Source organism: Nannobrachium achirus (assembly GCF_963921795.1).
Source record: "Nannobrachium achirus genome assembly, chromosome: 5".
NCBI classification, from domain to species: domain Eukaryota; kingdom Metazoa; phylum Chordata; class Actinopteri; order Myctophiformes; family Myctophidae; genus Nannobrachium; species Nannobrachium achirus.
In genome coordinates this window covers 56562739-56582162 of record NC_137814.1, presented here as the reverse complement: position 1 = coordinate 56582162, position 19424 = coordinate 56562739, and the positions used below count along the sequence as shown (strand labels likewise).

Here is a 19424-nt window from a genome sequence, read left to right as displayed (position 1 = left end):
TATAGCTCATGCTGTGTTTGAGGTACAGGCATGAAACCTGTATACACGTATGCGTCTCCTCATGCCGAACAACTTTTAGCCTCTGACTTTTGACCTCTGACCTTTAGATCTCCCACAATTCGGAATTATATGAAAAACAGTAAAAATCTATCTCCTCCTGGGTTTTTTTCGATACGCGCACAAAACTTTTTTCACATGAACTTTGGACCAATACGGTCAAACTAATCTCGGCGGATTTCTTTTAAAGTGAAATATATTTTTTTAATAATTCAATAAATATTGCAGTTTTATGCAAATTATTCTTCGGCCTCTAAATCATACATGCAAAGTTACACGTTCATGGCATTTGGCAAAGATGTAGAGGGTTAGTCAAGGTATCACTGAAACCAATTTTATTCCAATCGGCCAAAGGGGGGCGCTATACGAAGCGTCTGAAAATTCAAACTTCAAACGGGCATAAGTCATGACTCGTTTCGTTTGAAGACATGCAACTTGTTACACGCGTGCTTTGACTCAAGCGGAAGACATCTGTGTCGTTGTTAAGTAAGCTCCGCCCTTCGATTTTCCGCCACTTTGAGCAGTTTGTAAAACGCGTAAACCCGCTTTTATTCTGGAATTTTCGCGTCACGTGCACAAAACTTTTTTTACGTGAACTTTGGACCGATATCTAAAGATCTGTCAGATCGGATTCCTTTAACATTGAAACATGCTTTTTTAAATAATTCAAACAATATTGCATTTTTATGCAAATTATTCTTCTGCCTCTAAAACATACAAGCAAAGTCACATTTTCATGACAAAATAGTGTAGAGGGTTAGTTCAAATATCACTGAAACCAATCTTACCCCAAATGGCCAAAGGGGGGCGCTATATAATTTTGAGCAGTTTGTAAAACGCTTAAACCCGTTTTTATTCTAGGATTTTTTTTGCAATTTGCATGAAACATTCTACACACAATCTAAGGACCTTTATCTAACATGCCTATGAAGTGCACACAAAAAAATTATAAAATAATAATAATAAATATAGCTGCAAGCAGCGATAAAGTGTCCAAAGCCAAAAACACCTCAAATCATGAACACAGCCTGGGATGTGCGTGAAATCTTGCAAGCACATTCCCAATAGGTCAAGGAACAGATACCAACCTTCTCACATTGGCCTGTTATAGCGCCACCAGCGGGTCAACTTTTGCACAACACATTTTTGGAACAAAATGGACCAATCTTTGACGTCAGTAACGTCAAAGAGAGCACTGCCTGCGATCTTGACATTTTGTACTTTTATAGCCATTGTTTTCTGGCTTGAAGCGAGCCCACAATTGTTTCGAAGGAACAATATTTTTCTAGTTCAACTTGGTATCTCCCACCTCCGAAGTTTCCAAACAGCAGAGAGCAAAGTTGAAGATACCAAGGATTCGTCAGTGATGTCACTGTGGTTTATAAACGGCTTCAAACTTCAAGCCTGTGCTACTTCCTACTTCCGGGTTGGATAAGAAGGACATCACTGTCAAAACCTTGGTATCTTTATCCTAGAAGTTGCACTGTTTGTGTGTGCAAACTGTACATTATGCAGAATGACAAAAACACACTGTAGCCTATTCTCACATGATCGCGCTAATGAAACTAAACAGGATTATTATTTCATGTGTTGTGGACATTATAATACTATCAGTAACTACCAGTAAAGTGCACTCTTAACCAAACCAATTCAGCTACGAATCGGCGGCGGAAGGCAGCGGAAAGCGTCTGTTGCCGACAGGGAGCTCATCGGCAGGTTTTCGGCAGCGGGTCGGGAACGCTTTCGACCAGTATCAACGGAAAACTGGAAGACTGGACTTGCCCAGTTTTGTTGAGTCGCCCCTGGCCGTCGGTAGGATTGAGGGAGTTGTAGAATGGACCATTAGTCCATTAGACATTTTCCCATCGCACATTTTTACTAATAGCATATTCACAATCTCAACTCTCAATTTCCTATACTAATCAACTCCAAACCATCGCTAGTAATAGTGATGTGTGTTGTATTGGTGAGAGCAGAAAAAAACATCGCACAGAGTAAAATCTCCGCTTCCCCTGTCCGATTGACAGATTCTGTGAGTGAAACAAGCCAGGCCAAATAAGCAACTGCACTTCAGAAACAAGCTCAAACTAAAGTAACCCACAACTAGCAACATATAAGAAAACAGGATCAAAGTCGCTTATGGCGAGCAGACCTGGCAACACTGTGCGCATGCGCACAACTGCGTACAGTAACTACAGTCGGCGTGCAGTCGGCTGGTAAAAAAATTGCTTCGTTTTTTGCAGTTCTTTGCAGTTCTTTGCAGTCTGTGAACAGTTAGAAAGAGTCTCCTGTAGTATTTGTGTGGAGGCACCTTAACTCTTTTACTGCCACAGAATTGAACAAAAAGCTCAATCCACTGCCAGCTAAATTGAGAATTGTCGCTCATCTTTGAAGGCCTACTGGAGAAATTTGGTTTCGACTATAAAGACAACAACTATATGGCAACGAAGAATAGAATGTCTACTTTGCAACAGAAAAAGATTTCGAGTTTTTATCTTGTTCTGTTCATTAGCTAGAAGCTGCAGAATGTGGCCTAAAAACAGCTCTTTGAGAACATAAAGCTGAGAAAAATGCATTTTTGTGAAGAATACATTTTCAGGCAGAAATCTCTCTTTAGCCTTTTATTGTTGGCTTCAGTAACATCACACCTATGATCAGTGGTTGTTTACAAACAAATTCAAAAAAATAAAAACAAGAAAAAGTGTCTTTTTACACACTTTTAGTGTGTAAGAGAAGTAAGAGCAGTAGTAAGAGCAGTGCAGAACATTGACACAGTGACATGAGCTTCAGCCTGAATCCTGCTTCAGCTTTCAGGGTTCTCTTTATCTCACTGTGACACTACATGTCTACAGAGTGTATATGTGTGCGTGCGTGCGTGCGTGCGTGCGTGCGTGCATGCGTGTGTGTCATTCAGCCTGCACAGGGCCTGGGGCTCCATTCTGTTTCACTCCAGCCAGGCTCCTCCGGAAGGGCTCCACCGGGTCTGCTGAACTCGTACACGAGCCCATGGTCGATCTGTAAATTATACAAATACATAATTACTATAAAATACATGAAAAATAGTACACCTTCAAGCTCACAACGCGTCACAGCAGAATGCGTGGAGGTTGGGGGCCTACTATTTTCATCAAAAGGCCGTTTTAGAAATGTCAACCCCTGCCTCTCTAACATTCTATGCACGTCCTGCTTACCACACAAATATATATATTTATATATATATATATATATATATATATATATATAGTAATTATGTAAAAACAGCATTCAAGGTCTGGAGAGGGCACTTTTTACAGATGGATAAAAGGGCAGGGGCTCAAGCCCCCTTTGATGTCTATGTGAGCATGTGCATGGTGCTAAGTCTGATTTACAGAAAAAAGTTTGTTTTTTCTTTACCTATCCTTGTCCTTGGACGACCACGATGTGGAAATGAAGAAGTAGGCTCATCATCATCGTCGACTCATCATCTAAAATCATAGCCAGGAAAATATCAAATAGTTTATATCTAAACAAATCAATTTACAATTTTGACATTTAGCAAATGACTTACAATAAGTTCATATATAACATAAAATGCAGTTATAGTAAATAGTTACCATGCATTTGCTGTCACAGTGAAATTCCCTTTATACCCTGTATACCTATATAAAATGTCACAATGCAACATAGCTCTGTTTACACAAAGCTGTACTTCCTCCAAGAACTGTATAGGCTATCTTCCCCATTTTCAACTGTTTTTATTTATAACACTTGCTTTGGCAATGTAAACTATATTTTCTCATGCCAATAAAGCTCCTTTGAATTGAATTGAATTGAAAGGCTACGGGTGTGCGGGTGTGCACCGTACACGTGCACAGTACGATCACGCGCGTGCAACGCACACCGTACGTGCACGCGCGTGCACCGCACGTGCACCACACGTGCACCACACGTAAAAAGAAACCTCTCTCTCTCTCTCTCACACACGCATCTCTCTCTCTCTCTCACACGCATCGTACGCATGCACACACAAACTAAGCCACTAAATCCTAAAATCCCATCAAATAATCATAGTAGCTGGCTAAATGCTAACCTGTGCCGTGCACCGTACACTACATGCGGTACGTGCACGCGCGTAATAGGAAATCCACGTGTGTCCTGTGTAGCAAAAACAAACGCATATGCACTTGGATCCTAACTCTATGCTTGGATCAAGTTGCTGATCCGGTCCGGATACGGAAACGTTTCTTGCATGTAGTCTATGTGTGCGTGTAAATAACCGGATGCAGTAGGCGGGCTCTAGACCGGATCCCACTGGTGTATTCGCAATAGAGATCACGTCTGACCAGACCAGACTTTAGGCTTGTCAATCAAACCAAGCTTCCTCACGGATGCAGTGGAAAGCCTGAAGCGATTCACATACAGTATACTATACATACATGCAGATGCACTGGATTTAAGTCTAAGTCTTACCACTCTGGACAGTAGAATCATGGCCATCGTCCAGTGAGTCTCTGCCTCTGTACGTCTGGCTGTTGAATGGGTGGCGGCGGTCTCTACTGCGCCCGAGATGTGTGTCCACTGTGCCGTGCCGATCCATCCAGCGCGGGGGTCTCACTCTCAGGAACGAACGGCGGGTATGGCGGGGGTCTCCGAGTCCATATCGGGATATCAGGAGGCTCTTGATGCACTTTTTGACCCGGTTCTTCGCGACCAACGGCACCAAGAAATGGAATGTTTCTCTTCAAAGCCAACGGCTACACTACAGGAATCTTTTTCTCTTCTTCTTCATCATCATCATCATCACGACGACCACCACCATTCGTGGTGGGCGCTGCCTGGTCCTGGGTCACCAACGCGGGTAGGTTTGTAATCCTAATTCTAACAAAGTTTGTTGTCGAAACTTTCCTTCCGTGGAATCTCTGCTGTGCGACCTCGGCCGTGGGGTGGTGGGGGATGGTCGCTTTGCTTCGGCGGATTGATACTGAGCAGGGCCCAATATTCTAGTAGGTCTACTGCTAAATACTACTACCTACTACAATTACTATACTACTAATACTATAAAACAACTGATTTCCGACAAAATGATCGCTTTTACCAACGTTTCTCTCTCTCTTTCTCTACTAACAGCCCGATGCATAAAACAATATAGTCCCTCAAGGCTGCTAGCAGCTAGCAGTGGCGTCAGTTCAGAACAAGCTAAGGTATGGCAACATGACTGGTGTCTGGTGAAGACACCAGTCATGTTGCCATACCTTAGCAACAGGCACGATGAAAAGTACATTTTTATTATTTCCCCCTGTCAAGGTATGGCAGCTGCATACCCCTGCCATACCCAATTGACGCCCCTGGCAGCTAGGCAGGCGCAGAGTCGCTCTGGGCAGGCGGAGCCAGGACAGTCTGTTTACCTTTTTTTTTTATGAACGGTTTCCGGCTGTCCTCAAAACGACACCGACGACCAATTATGCATTCAAAAGTTGCGCAAGGACGTCTTTTATCATAATCCATAAAAAACATCAAACGAACGAACGGCCGTATTGGCCCTACTCGACCTCAAGAATTGGGGCGAACAGGAACGTTCAAAGCAGTATAAGAGTTAAGACTCCCTAATCGGGAGATAAGCGACCGTCAGGTCACATAATACAAAATGGGATGGGTCCATGTTGATGACATTAGTGTAGACATACTGTGTACCGCTTTGCGTGATTTTAGGGAAAAATCTGTAGGAGCAGTGTCCAAAAATGAGTTTTGCAAGAATCGGCTCTTAAAGAGGTGGTGCCATGATTCCCCCCCCCCACCCCCCACCCCCTCTAAAACAGGATTATCAGGTATTATGATTATACTAGGAGGAAGATTTTTTCCAAAAAAGTATACAGATAGAGTTAAAATTGGGTTTTTATGTGGCCACACCCCCAGTTCATTAAGTATGCATGGATGTCATGGTGGGTGGTGACCCAGCTGAAGTTAGCCACACCCCACAGTGTTGGGTGAATGGTAATTAGGGGAGGAGTTGATACTGTGACATAGTAAGTATGTGTGTTTTTAACTGACACTTTTGACCACAAGGTGGCAGCCTCCAAGAGAAAACAAACAAATACCAAGAGAATACATAATTGCTCATAGAAACCACACCAGGGGGTCTAATGAAGTACTTTCAACCTCCTAGACACATGAAAAACAGAAAAAGTACAAAACTATGGCACCACCTCTTTAATAACCGTGTTGTGAGTTTATCTTTGAGAATGTGGATAATGGGGGACTGAATATTTACTATTCTATCAATAACGGCACATAACTCGGTAACGCCGGTGAGAGGCACATCCGCCGTTCACACTGTTCCTCACGGCGAATTGCTCGCTACCGCTTGCTCGGCAGTGAGTCACAGGGCTCATCCTTGGCTGAGACGGCGCGGCTCCGCCGTGGATAGTGGCTTGAACGGTAGCGTCATGCGCAGTGAGGGGTGAGAATGTGTTGGCCTGACAAAATGTGTGTGGGCACAGATGTGAGCTTGTACATCAGCTATTTTAAAGTTCCCCCTAGTGGTTAAATGTTGAACTTAGATTAAGTTTTATCTGTTTATCTGTTGAAATAAAATCTATATACAGTAACTTGCTGCTTTATCAGAAAATGCTAATTCAAAAATATGTTTTAAATATATTTTTATGAACGGAAATGACAAACCGCAGCCCAGCAGCTCTATTCTCAGGGCGATACCGTTGTACCACGCCATTGGATGCACACGCACAAACCGTCTGGTGATGGGTGACTCGAACAGGTTCTCCTTGAAGGTGAACCAGTCGTGGTTACCAGTGAAGATCTGGAGACAGAATGACAATAAATAAAATGTCAGAATGTTAATAGTAATAAAAATAACCAGCTTGCTCCCACGTTGAAATTCTGTTTCAGCTCAAAGTAACCAGCTGCTCGCTGCCCACATGCAAAGGATGAGGAGCAGGGGTTAGGTGTCTTGCTCAAGGACACCTCGACCAGTCATATTGAAGAGGCCTGGAATCGTAACTGGGGAAACTGGGGACTGCGGCTCCCCAGGCGGGCTATCCACCTGTTTCCGCAAGACTGGCACTTCCGGTTAACAGCAGACATACAAGCTCGCGTTGCGGCGCAGATGCAACCGCTGTGAGCTTGTAGATCACACTTGGCTGCGACGCCGGATATGCCGCTCGCCTTCTGCGCAATGCACGATGGGATGTTGGAAAGTTGTGGATATACTTAACCTATTAAGAGCGGGAACGTATTATTACGCTACTTTAACCATGGTTTAACTATTAAAAAATAGCAGATATACAAGCTCACAGCACAGCACCGAATGCTGCACTGCTAGTAGATATGCGATTGTAGCAGGATGGGCGTGAGTTCCCACGGTCCATCCTCCACCCACTCATTAGTGGGCTGATTGCTAACAGTATATCTCTCTAGGTCGTCCTCAGACAAGCCTTCCATCGCTGCTTCCAGTCATCCCATTAATACTTACTGAGGTTAGGATTACGGTTAGGTTTAATTGCAGCGGCTATACTGGCCAATCACAGCAGGTTTTGCCTAGAACTGAACTATGTCTACAAATGTGCCATTTCAAAACTTCACACGTCCTTCCATTGGCAAGACAGTAGATTTTCAGGGGATTGTAGATCAGCTATTTCCGCTATTTCTTTGGCCTTGACTATGGCCTCTGACTTTGAAGTTTAAATCTACGGATTCTGCTTTTCAATGGGAATGGAGTGGTTTCTTGCTATTTGCGAGTTTGTGCAAAAATATGTGCAACAATACGCTCCATTCTCCATAAGAAATTGAAAGACAGGGAAAGAAACACGTGGAAAAAATTGACCATAATAATGCTTCAGTGACCAATGACCAAGAAAGTCCAGCTAAACTGACCTTGTCTGACCCGTTGGCTTCTTTGATGATGGTCCAGGACCGTCCGTCATCACTGTGGGACACTTTGAAGGATTTCACATAATATTTATAACCACCTCCTCCCTGGGTGATGATGCCTGTGATAGTCTTGGGATGCTTCAGGTCCACCTGTGTACAAACACCAGTCATTTATTTAGTATAGTCTATATTTCTCCAGTTCACCTCGTCAGATTGTAACCACTGCAAGTAAATCCATGGGCACATTTATTTATTTTTAGTAGTAGTAGTGCTCATTGAGAATGCCAAATCTATCTGTGACATGAGACGTTTTCTTTCTCTTTCCCCCCAAAACCTGTAGATATTCTTTCACAACAGTGTTGTAGTTCAAATGTTCTCCACAGGCTCCTTCTTTCCTTACCTGCAGCCACTGACGACGATCATCTGTAGCAGGGAACCAGGAGTTACCATTGCCCAGACGGGCATCGTAGGCGGGGTAGGATGTACTATACACACTGGAGGCCGTCAGCTGATCGTCCGTCACCAGCCTCCGCTCATACTCTATACCAAGGTAACTGGAACAAACTGCCATGTTCAAACACACAACAGAGTTGAGACCAGAGAGACAAATGTAAGAATAGAGAGAACACATGATAACAAGAGGACAGGTCATACATGCAGCTGAAGCCAGCCTGTCAGCCAGTTCTGGGCACCTACAATTTTAATACTAGAAAGGTCCAGAGATTTGTGTGATTTGTTAACGCCAGAACCAGAGCTAAATACTAAGACCAACTACTGTAGGCTATAGCATGTGTGCGTGGCAGCACAGCTAACAAGCCTGGCTCTTTAGTTGAGTGGTAACGCACACGCAATCGTATATCGGGGTCCCGGGTTCGCCTCCCGGCCGAGGCTACAGTACATTGGTGGCTGCAGTGGGATGGAAAGCAGGCGGCCCAGATGGTATTTCACCGGCCACACTGAAGCACTGCGCCAATCAGCTAGCCCCAGTTTTTACTGATATTTTTAATCAGTCCCTTGCACAATGCAAAGTGCCAGCTTGTTTTAAAGCATCCACTATAATCCCCATTCCCAAGAAGGACAGTGTTACAGGCCTCAACGACTACAGACCGGTGGCCCTAACGTCTGTAGCCATGAAGTGCTTTGAAAAGCTAGTTGTCGCCTACCTAAAGCCCCTTACTGACCCTCACCTTGACCCATCACAGTTCGCATACAGAGAAAACCGTTCAGTGGATGATGCAGTCAACATTGGCCTACACCACATCCTGAAACACCTGGCACCCCAAGGATGTGTACTATCCTCATTTTTGTACCTGCTGTACACTAATGACTGCATATCCACTAATCCGACCATCAGGGTGATCAAATATGCGGATGACACGACCGTGGTAGGTCTTATAAAGAACAATGATGAGTCTGCTTATAGACAGACGGTGACCGACCTGGCTGTGTGGTGCTCTGAGCACAACCTGGAGCTCAACCCACTCAAAACGGTTGAGATGGTCGTGGACTTCCGTAAATCCCCTCCCCCACTGGCACCTCTGATAATAAACAGTGCGGTGGTCAAGGAAGTGGAAGCCTTTAAATTCCTCTGCACCACAATCACCAATGACCTCAAGTGGGAGACGAACACCTGCTCCATTATTAAAAGGGCCCATAATGGGATGCTCTTTCTAAGACAGCTGAGGAAACTCAACGTCTCCCGTTCAGTCCTGACTCAATTCTACAGAGCCACCACCGAGAGTATACTCTCCTCGTCCATCTCTGTGTGGTTTGGCTCTGTCTCTGCCATTGCAAAAAACAGACTGCAAAGGATTGTTCGCACAGCGGAGAAGCTGACGGGACAGAAGCAGCTTTCTGTTAGTGAGCTGTACGATGCCAGGGTCAGGAAGCGGGCAGGGAGGATCTTCTCTGACCCCTCTCACCCTGGTAATGGTCTTTTTAAGAAGCTCCCCTCAGGAAGACGCTTCCGTGCCATAGGGACCAAGACCACTCGTCACCTGAACAGTTTTTTCCCGAGGGCCGTGTCCCTCCTCAATATGGACCTCTCCACCACCCCCTGTTGTTCTTGTTAGCTAGTTTTTATTCCACTGACTTTTAAAGAATAATGATGTTTTACGTATATTTTAGTCTTTATTATGGGTTATATCATGTCCTGAGTGTCTTGTCTTAAATGTGTTCTGTCTGTGTGTTTTTATCTGTGCTGTAACACCACAACAAATTCCTGTGTGTCCTTGTGACGCATTTGGCAATAAAGTGTTTCTGATTCTGATTCTGATTCTGATTCTGATAGGTACTGTCGGGGACTCCGTCAGTTTCTCGGTCGTTGTAGACCTTAAGCCTGGTTGTCCACGACAGTCCCCCAACGCTGGTCGCGCTCGGACCCCCAGGTTTCAGTCGAGCTTAGCCCCTGGCCGGTGCGTGTGGTTGCGCTTCCAGTTTAGAGGGGACGACTGTAGGCTATACAGTGTGTGCGTTGCAGCTCGGCTAAGCCTGGCTCTTTAGTTGAGTGTTAAGCTCGTAGATCTTCTGTTTTCAAATGGCCGAATACAGAATATAGGGCTGAAGTGTTAGTGGCTAATCTGGTTAATGTGTTGTAATAAAAATCCAAATCTATGTAACTAAACCTTTCAAATAAATGTAACGAGTAAAAGTAGGTCTACAATATTTGGATCCGAGATGTAGTGGAGTAGAAGTAACAAGTAAAGTACAAATACCTTAAAATTGTACTTAAGTAGGCTACATTAGGCTATTTCAGCAAATGTATTTAGTTAATTTACATCACAGTGGCTAGGGAGTGTGGGGGGTGGACTGTACCGCTGTGTAGTGTTCCCCTCAAACAAGAGGACAATACAGGAAGGTGTGAAAATCGGGCAAAGTAGCAGGAATGTGGTTGAGTGAGAGAGATGAGTGAGAACTCAATGCACTCACGCACTCCTTATATCAGCGCCAGTGTGTGTGTGTGTGTGTGTGTGTGTGTGTGTGTGTGTGTGTGTGTGTGTGTGTGTGCGTGTGCGTGCGTGCATGCGTGCATGTGCTTACTCTGACACACTGGAGCAGCACCATCCCATCCATTAAATGTGCAACGGCGTTTACTGGACCCACGGACAAGTTGGTAGCTAAGATGAATGTGAATGAATACAGCATAGCATGTCAACGGTCATGTCTTCATTATAACAAGTCAAATTAAATTCACATACAATTTCATGCTGTTTAATAAATGCATTTCCAGATGTCACACTGATACGGTGTTGCGTGCAGAGAACAGCTGAGAATAGCAGACCTACAAGCCCACAGCGGTCACATCCGCGACACGGTTGTGAGCTTGTATGTCAGCTGTTCTCGGCACGCAATAGGCCTAAATAATGTTATGGGGTGAAGAATATGTCTCGCTAGGGGTGTCTTAAGGCGCGTTCACACCAGGGTTATTTGGTCCGCTTAAAAGGGACCATGGTCCTCTTTCTCCTTTGGTCCGCTGGTGTGAACGTGCAAAGGGACCATGGTCCCTTTGTTTGGTCCGGACCATGGTCCTCTTGAAAAGGCAGGACTCGGTCCTCTTCCAAAAGGACCATGGTCCGGTCCTCTGCTGGTGTGAACGGAGCCGGACTTTATAGAGGACCAAACGTAGGTCTGATCAGCCTACAGTACATTCTGCATTGTGTGTTGTTCATTGAAAAACAATAGGCTATGGAAAAAAAGAATAAACGACAACTTGTTAATCAATTCTAACTTCAGCTACCTACAGCTTAGCCTACACTCATCAATCTTTATGTTTTGCAGTTGTGAAGCTGGATTAATAATTAGTTCTAAAAGCATTAATTTCTTACGGGAATCACTATTGATATGACCCGACCGCTGATATTTCTTCATTAGATGCAGTAGGCTACACGTTAATAATTGTATCATCTCCTCTCCCTGTGAGCCGTCGCTCCGGTGCGGTGTCTTGTAAGCTACAGCCTACATGGAAACTGGTGACCCATCGTGTGCGGTGACTCCAGGGGTCGCTCTCCGAACACGGTGATCATTGTTTGTTTTGACGCAAATACTGTCACAAACCAGTAAGACTCCCTAATCGGGAGATAAGCGACCGTTGGTCGCTTATCTCCTGTCACACTGCTGACATCAGTATGACATCACACCGTACACAAATGACCCTTATATAAGACCGGCATTATCTACCGACAGATTAGTAACAAGATGTCAAAATCATTGAAGGTTTACCCTACTAACCAACTGTTTACCATAGCAATCGATGCGCACATAACTTCCATCCAACAAGGAAATGTCAAACTTGGCTTTTTTTTCAAGGCATTATTAGGATTTCGCTCTCTTTTCGCTCTCTCACTGGCGTTCACGAGTCAAACTTTTCACATTGTTGTTGGGACGGCAGTAAGATGTCCATAGCCTACTCCAGTCATCGTGTGCTGTGCGTAAAAATAACTGATTTGCAAGCTTACACGGCTGTATCAGAGCTAAATAAATCCTGTGGTCTAAAGAACAGATCTGCAAGCTAGCAACCTGTTAGATATGTTATTTTTAAGCATGCGCCACCGCATATAAAGTTATGGCTCACACGCATATGCTAGATTCAACATTTGGGACAATAGGGATTTGCTATTATTTTATTGTATTTATTTAGGTTATTTATTCATGTAGCTTCACATTTCCAACATGATAAGGATAGGAAATATCTTTATGGACCCGTTGCTTGTAAAGAAAGAAAGAGACAGAGAGAGATTATTTGATGTGGAAACGGTGACGCTTATTATGTTTTTATTTGGCCACGCGTTCTTGCGCTATTTATTGTTAAATGAATCAAGAAGAAGGCTTTATATTAGGCTATATTTTTTTTTTTGAGAGAGAGAAAGAGAGAGATTCCTCCATCCATCGCTAATTACTGCCTGAAATGTGTGAGTTTCGCTTCTTTAAAAAAAGAGATATAGGAAGCGGCTGTGATTAATAACACAAAATGAATTAGAATAGGCAGTGAAGTAATTTTCCATAGGAATAGCCTATTCTGTCAATAGATCAACAGCAGCCTGTATGACCATGTCCACGTGTCATTTTGTTTACATATTTGATTCTTTTAACAAAAGTCCTGTGTGAACGCTACCCGGACCAAATTCAAAATGCAACAATGTAAACATTTGGTCCCTGATCCGGACCTTTTAAGCGGACTTTGGGTGAGAACGTGCCCTTACAAGCCAAAACACACACAGGAGATGGAATGAACTGAAACCAAACCGCTTCACAGCAACCACACTTTGTGGTTGTCCCTTTTATGCCCATATATGGAGAACGCTGATGTCATCGATATTAAGCCCATTTCTGGGAATGCCCATATATGGACATATTGTGTATATTTTCCCCATTCATTTCATCCATAGACATTTTATAAAGTATTTATTTAAAAATATTTTAAGCCTCTGAAAAAGCCACCCCGGCTTGTGAGGAATCATGACAATAAACACATTTTTTGGAATGCAACGATTAACTCTCCCAACGCTTTGAACGTTCACGTTCGCCCCAATTCGCAAGACCTCTCCGCCAATACGGCGCTCGTTCGGTTCGTTCGTCTGATGACTGTAAGCTGATGAGGGGTCACGCGGCCGTGTACTGTAAACACATTTTCCGCGGTGATGGTGTAAAAAATCCATTATGCGTTAACATCAACGGAGAACAATTCACTTCCTTGTTGATTTCCTCTGGCTGTAAGGCTCTGTGGCCAGTGACTGGTCTTCTTCTTCTTCAACACATAACAGGCAAATTCACATTCATTCTCGCATGACGCCGCCCTCTGCTGCCTGGCAGACCAAAGTGCACTATTGCACAACCCAAAAAAATAAAAATAAATAAATAAATGTCTGTCTGTCTATCTACTATAACGTCGCAAAGGTAAGCCGCTTTTTGATGGCACCAGACCCAATAAATAAATAAATAATCTGGCAGTAGGAGAGTTAATTAGAAAGTTAAAAAAAATTGCAGGGTACAACACTGTGCACATAATCTTTGTCAGAACTGCAGAAACTACACTCCCACAAAGCATTGCGAATGACATTTATTCCCTGAAATGTATCCCATAGACCACGCTCAGTTTAGTTATCCAGGCCAGGATATGGCCTGACACGTAATGATTTTCATCTCTGTGGACGCTCTTATCTTCATATTTAAAATAGTTCATTATATTAGTAAAAGAAAGACGCTCACTCGCCTCGTGCACAGAGTTCTCCTGAAGTGCATTAATCTGCCGGGCTGACAGGGGGCAGTAGCTATTTCCGAGGTAACCGCAAGCTCCACCTATCACAGACGCGTACATTTTTAGCAGTAGGAGTAATGTAGTTCATGTGATCTTAACACTTTGCCGTCCGAAATAGAATGGTGGTTGGTAGATTAGCCGTGAGATTTCTATTATTGTATTGTGATCTGAGACATAATATTATGTTTATAAACATGACCCCGCCGCCCTTCCTTCTTGGACAGCGCCGTTGTTTTTTCTTTTTTTTTTCCCCCCAGGTCATAAACTCACCGTGATTATCTGGTTCTCCGTTGGGATAGAATGGGGGTTTTGGCCGATCATCGATCTCCCTGTGCGTTTCGCGTGCGCGACCCCTTCACGTAAATGTCCCCGCAAATAGTCCATGTGTGACTCAAAAGCAGAACTGAAAATTTTCGCTAGCATAGCCCCTAGCATGGCTGCTGTAGAAGCACCAGGGTATAGACAGTAACCGAATAGGGTAATGTGCCTTGGAAAAGGAAAGGCCAATGACATCACTTCTGCTTCATGTCAGCCCAGCCATGAGCTATCAATGCACGAGTGGTGACTAGGGAAGGTTAGACGATCGCCGATTTTCGGATCAAAATCATTTATTCCGGTTTTAATGACAAAGTCCGGGAAAGTACGACGTGGCTGAGACTCCCCGCTGGGATGTGCGATAGAGTACGGTTTTAACATTAAGGGGCTCCCCGTGGCTTTGAAAGGGTTAATTGTGGGCTGGCTGAAAGCGTCCACCGTGCGTCTCGATCACCGTGCGTCGCGATCACTCACGCTTGCAAAAAAGTCCCTCCCCCGTAAAACGCTCAGAATAGGGCACAGTTTCAGACTACTGCGTGAGCTGAGTCTGAGATCAGGCTATTTTCACATAGGCTCAAAGGTTTTATGGTCATGATTCACTGCAATCCTGGATGGATTGGTTCTAGGCTTAACATAATTGTTTTTTTGTTTGTTTTTAGTGGGACCAGTAATCCACTTCCGCTGCGATGCTATACCAAGCGTGTTCTTTACAGCTCTGTCTAATGGCGTGTTTATGTGTGCAGCTTGGTAAAATCAAATTGATCCCAGTTTAGGACAGAGGACAATTTCACGATGAAAGTAAATCGCTGTGTGAGTGAATGTGTCGTCATACCCTGGGCGGCACGTGTACTGGACCTCTGACCCAAAGACGAAATCATCTCCCTCCATAAGCTGGAACTCTGCATGCTCTGCATCAGGGGGACCGCATGACTCAGGCACTGTAGGTTAATTATTTAAGGTTAGTATGGTCCAAAAGGGGGGGGTCATCAAATATTTGGTTGAGAATTTGGGTGGGGGGGGGGGGGGGGGGTTGGCTTTAGGCGGGTTATGCAACTTTAATTAGTTTCATTTTGTATTTAAAAATGTCTGATTTGTTGTTTTTCATATGTGTTTAAGTAAAGTTCCCCCTGGTGGTTAGGGTTAGGGTTAGGGTCTAAAAGGGCCTAATTTTGCACAGATGTAGCCCAGGGCATGCTCTAATGATTTAGCTAGGGCGCCCGAGTCGCTTGTTTGGGAGGCGCATTGATCTTGGAAATGTTAAAACTCTGAAGGATGTTGGCCTATTTACCACTGTTTTAAACCAATCAGAATCCAGAATTTGAACAGAGAAAAAGTGGTAGAAGGCTCTGTTTTTTTATATATATGTATATATCGGTATCGTATCGGTATCGGTGATGGCCCCCCTCTCTAGAATCGGTATTGTATCGGATCACAAAAAAGTCTATCGGTCGGTCAAATATGTTTAAAATATATTTTCATGAACGGAAATGACAAACCGATCATGCAGAGATTATGGAATAGTTGTCTGGTTACGCAAGACTAATAGCCCACCATGGAGACACACAGTTGACAGAAATATATTATATATATTATGTTATATTATAACATAATAGGACTGATCGTGGATAGCTTAAGTCGGGAAATGATCAACCCCGGCTGGGTCACCTGGGCGAGGGTGTATGATGTTGCGAGACCCGAAACACCCGTCGACCCCAGGCTACATCACTGATGATACGTCCCAGTTGCATCCTTGTGATGTTTTTTTTTTTTCACTATTAGTTCTATTTATAGTGGCTCATAGGAATAGACTATGTGACAACCAGGAATAGTTTGGTGACCACCGGAGACTCGGTTGACGGCCGGAATTTAGACGGCACCCGGGAGCAGGTTGGGTTAGCGCCCCAGCCTGTGTCTTCCGTGAGGAAGAAGCCCAACAAATCCATGGTGAGGCCTTTAGGAGGGCCATTCAAGCCGCAAGTAGAGCCTGCAGCGCCAGCTTTTCAGGGTGGAGCTTGCAGTACTACCACCAGCCAACCCTTGCGGCCAAACCACCTGCAGCAGCTGAATGGAATGTTTGGATTGGGGTCTGGTGCAACGCACAGGTTCTGAACCTGGTGAGAGCAGGAGAGGACCTGGTGAGACGTAGGAGGAGCCCGGCCAGGAGTCAACCCATAGAGCCTAGTTCTTCCACGCGCCAGAATAGTACCCCCAATCCCGGCAGAGTAGTTCCGGTGCAGCACATTGAGTGCCCCTGTCTTTCCCTAATAGGACTGATCGTGGATAGCTACTGGGACGTAAGTCGGGACTTGATCAACCCCGGCTGGGTCACCTGGGCGAGGGTGTATGATGTTGCGAGACCCGAAACACCCGTCGACCCCAGGCTACATCACTGATGATACGTCCCAGTTGCATCCTTGTGAGTTTTTTTTCACTAATGAGCGTTAGTGAGGACCAGAGCTGTCTATTGGAGAGATCCTCCATGTGGCCAGGTCTTCTACAGAGCCTTCTATTGGCATAAGCATAAGTCAGATTTAATGCTATTTAATCATGTTTAATCCTCTTACAGTATGTTACATAACTGACACTATTATTTTTAGGTTAATATTCAAACATTGTCATAAATGTTATGGGTGAAATGATTAAGAAATATGATTGTTTTGAATTTTTCCTGAAAAACTTAAAAACATAGGTCATTAGTTTAAGGTGACAACACGTAACACATGAATTGCTGTCAAAATCAACACTGTTATAGATTTATGATCAGAAAATGTTCACTTACTGAAACATGATTCAATCCCGTACCACTGACCACGTGAGCACACAATGGATTTGCCTTTGCCTTGTGCAACATAATATCCTTTTTCACACTGAAACGATACGTTCCTCCTGTCAGGAAACATTGTCTGGTATTCATACATGATGACAGCATGAGGTATTTCATCAGGCTGTGGACATGCATTTATGTCCCCTGTAAACAGTTCAGTTAATCATTGGGAGGGTAAAGTTAGAAACACTTTGTTATGAATACAGGGACTTTAACACTTTTTGTGGAAAAAACATCTCATAGGCTTACTTTCACAGATTGGAGGTGATGTCCAGCTTCCATCTCTACATGTTGTACTGACACTTCCACTGAGTGTATAGCCTTCATTACACTTAATCATAATCTGTTTTCCATTCTCATATGGAGGAGGTGTGCATTGTGCATTGGGGATCTTTGGGTTAAGGCAATCGTATTCATCTGAAAAGAAATAGCATTTGCAATTTTAGATTTCATTGGCGCCCGGTCGGGCCGTGGCGTCGACAAAAGAACACTCGAAAAATGAACGCTCCTTTCTCGATCTGGCTGATATTCCACATACATGTACTGTAACATTAGGGGCCACAGGGTGGCTTATGCCCACCCTTGATTATGATGTACAACAATGTGAATATGCTCACTGCTACCATGTGATACACAGTACTTCAATCAATTGAAGTACTAGTGCAGAAGAAATACACGTGTGAGTGTGTGTGTGTGTGTGTGTGTGTGTGTGTGTGTGTGTGTGTGTGTGTGTGTGTGTGTGTGTGTGTGTGTGTGTGTGTGTATTTAGATAGAATTCCAGCATACAGTATATGGCACACTTACCTATGCATTGTGGTGTCTGTGTCCAGCTGCCATTTTGACATGAGCTTGTTGCCCACCACCCCTCTACGTTAGGTTTACGTCCCTGGTCACACCTGTAATGAATTGTTGCTTCATGAGGATAGGACCCTTTCTCTGGTGCAAAAAACCCACCCTCCAGTTTGGGAGCAGGACAATCTGTTTCCCCTCTTTGACCTGAAACAGAAAAGGTTTTACAAATTCTAATTTTGAAAGAAATCCAGAAAAATAAATAAAGATCATTTACTATTTTGTTAGGTGCTAATTCAGTCCAACAGCAGAATATGAGTGCTTCAAAAACATGACCATCAATATGTGCTTTAAAATATTTCAAAACATTTGAATAGATCACTCACTATTCAGTGAGAAACAGAATGTGTACAATGTAGGCTATATCCACAGTGTGATGTAAAATGTGGCATAACAGTGCTTCCAAATGGCTGTATCTTCTCTGCTCTGTACCCAGGCTGTACCTTGTCCGGACATTCATTTATCGAGTTGGCCACATACAAGCCACGTTAAATAAATAAAAAACAGAGGTCTTTCTAAATACCCTAAACGGAGGCATTTCCTGTTTACAGGCTCTTTCAATGCATTTGCACACATGGGACTAGAGAGCAGAGGAGAGCGTTATGTAATCTATTACTCTAGTTAAACAATACATAATACTTATGTATTACTTGGCACAAGTGCATGTCCAGTCCCAGTTGGGGTTGAGACACCAGGCGCAGAATCTCCTGCAAGAAGGTGACAGATATAAAAATTAATCTAGCTACAAGCATTTTAGGGGTACAAGCGAGCATTTACCCAGAATTAGCAACTGTATACGAACAACATTTCTAAACATTATTAAACACTATTTCTATTTATCTACGAGGTTTCACCTAGCTTTGTTTGGTTTTGTAAGTCTATTTCCATTCCTAAATGATTTAAAAGAGTTATTCATTCATGTTCATAAAATGTGCACTTACTGTCACATGGTGCAACCAAATCCCAATCCCACAAACCAAGAACACACATAATGGATTTGCTTTTGCCTTGTGCAACAGAATATCCTTTTTTACATTCATATGATAAGGTCTTCTCATCAGGAAACATGGTCTGGTATTCATGCATGATTACTGCATGAGGTATTTCATCAGGCTGTGTGCATCCAAATACATCCTCTGTGAATGAATATGTTAATTACGGAGAGGAGAACAAAAAAGATAAAGTTAAAAACACTTCACAGGGATTTGAATTTTAAAACATTAAACTAACACATAGATTAAGGTATGGTAAGTGATATTCTAT

At 43.6% G+C, this 19424-nt stretch overlaps 2 protein-coding genes across 7 annotated transcripts in view; one reads left to right on the top strand and one right to left on the bottom strand.

Annotated features, from left to right (window-relative positions):
* LOC308285914 (coagulation factor XIII B chain-like) overlaps positions 1-19424 on the top strand; it is a 263356-nt gene that overhangs the window by 108713 nt on the left and 135219 nt on the right. The window lies entirely within an intron of this gene.
* Positions 1-19424, bottom strand: part of LOC308285792 (uncharacterized protein) — a 116925-nt gene that overhangs the window by 41646 nt on the left and 55855 nt on the right. For 2 of the 6 annotated variants that reach the window (XM_080726668.1, XM_080726672.1), the window contains exons 16-25: positions 19103-19297; positions 18812-18868; positions 18117-18308; positions 17562-17729; positions 17268-17456; positions 15321-15426; positions 10960-11036; positions 8321-8484; positions 7924-8070; positions 6715-6850 (exon numbers count right to left, since the gene is read on the bottom strand). In XM_080726668.1, coding sequence (XP_080582794.1) covers positions 6715-6850; positions 7924-8070; positions 8321-8484; positions 10960-11036; positions 15321-15426; positions 17268-17456; positions 17562-17729; positions 18117-18308; positions 18812-18868; positions 19103-19297 — 1431 coding nt within the window. The remainder of the gene's footprint in view (positions 1-6714; positions 6851-7923; positions 8071-8320; positions 8485-10959; positions 11037-15320; positions 15427-17267; positions 17457-17561; positions 17730-18116; positions 18309-18811; positions 18869-19102; positions 19298-19424) is intronic. The other 4 variants (XR_013962083.1, XM_080726670.1, XM_080726669.1 and 1 more) reach the window with 4 other exon arrangements.